The following is a 738-nucleotide window of genomic DNA, read 5'->3' as shown; positions in this document are numbered from 1 at the left end:
CGGGCCACGTCGTTCCCCACCTTTGCACGTGACACGTGCCCGTGTCCGTGTCCCCCCAAGCCCATGACCCTCCCAGTGCCCACCCATGTGTGCCCTGTGTCATGTCGCCGTGTGCCCGTGTCCTACCTTGCATCTTGGCGGCGGCGATGACGTCACCCGCAGACATGCTGGAGACATTCACCAGGTAGATGGGGCAGTGGGTCTGCAGAAAGAGGGTCAGTGCCACCATTCCTGGGGAGCCCCGGTGCCAGGGTGGGGTCACTGCACCGACCCCCGCCCTGGAACTGGGGTGCCCATCCCTGATGCAGTGAAGGTCCCATCTCAGAACCACTCACCCTGTTGGCGATGGTGATGACGCGGTGTGTGGCCTCAGCTTCCAGCTGTGGAGAGAGAGGGCGGTGAGACACGTGGCACAGCAAAACACACCAGCTGGGCCTGGTGGCATCAACAGGGTGCAAGGATAGGTGCACAGATGGGTAGTCCCAGCCGTGAGGATGCTCCGGAGCACCTCAGCCACCTGAGGTCACCTACCTCTTCAGGCCGGCTGATCTCGATGCCCTCTGGCCCTGTGATGCCCAGATCCAGCGCCTCCTTCGCTCCCTGGGGAATACAGGGAGGGGGGGTGTGGGTGGGTGTCAGGGTTGGGGGGCTCTGCCCACGGCTCACATGGCTCTCGGGCACCCCCCGTCCCCAGCGCTGACCTCGGCCACCAACTCGCCATTCTCAGCATGGACCCCG

At 64.6% G+C, this 738-nt stretch overlaps 1 protein-coding gene across 1 annotated transcript in view; it reads right to left on the bottom strand.

The window, feature by feature from the left end:
* DPYSL5 (dihydropyrimidinase-like 5) overlaps positions 1 to 738 on the bottom strand; it is a gene marked incomplete at its 3' end in the record, with an annotated part of 3,579 nt that overhangs the window by 2,449 nt on the left and 392 nt on the right. Inside the window, exons 2-5 of the mRNA XM_010137860.1 lie at positions 702 to 736; positions 532 to 600; positions 336 to 380; positions 37 to 202 (exon numbers count right to left, since the gene is read on the bottom strand). Coding sequence (XP_010136162.1) covers positions 37 to 202; positions 336 to 380; positions 532 to 600; positions 702 to 736 — 315 coding nt within the window. The remainder of the gene's footprint in view (positions 1 to 36; positions 203 to 335; positions 381 to 531; positions 601 to 701; positions 737 to 738) is intronic.

This window comes from Buceros rhinoceros, unplaced genomic scaffold (assembly GCF_000710305.1).
Source record: "Buceros rhinoceros silvestris isolate BGI_N320 unplaced genomic scaffold, ASM71030v1 scaffold20810, whole genome shotgun sequence".
NCBI classification, from domain to species: Eukaryota; Metazoa; Chordata; class Aves; order Bucerotiformes; family Bucerotidae; genus Buceros; species Buceros rhinoceros.
Note: the sequence above shows the minus strand (reverse complement) of the source record. Positions and strands in the feature narration are given on the sequence as shown.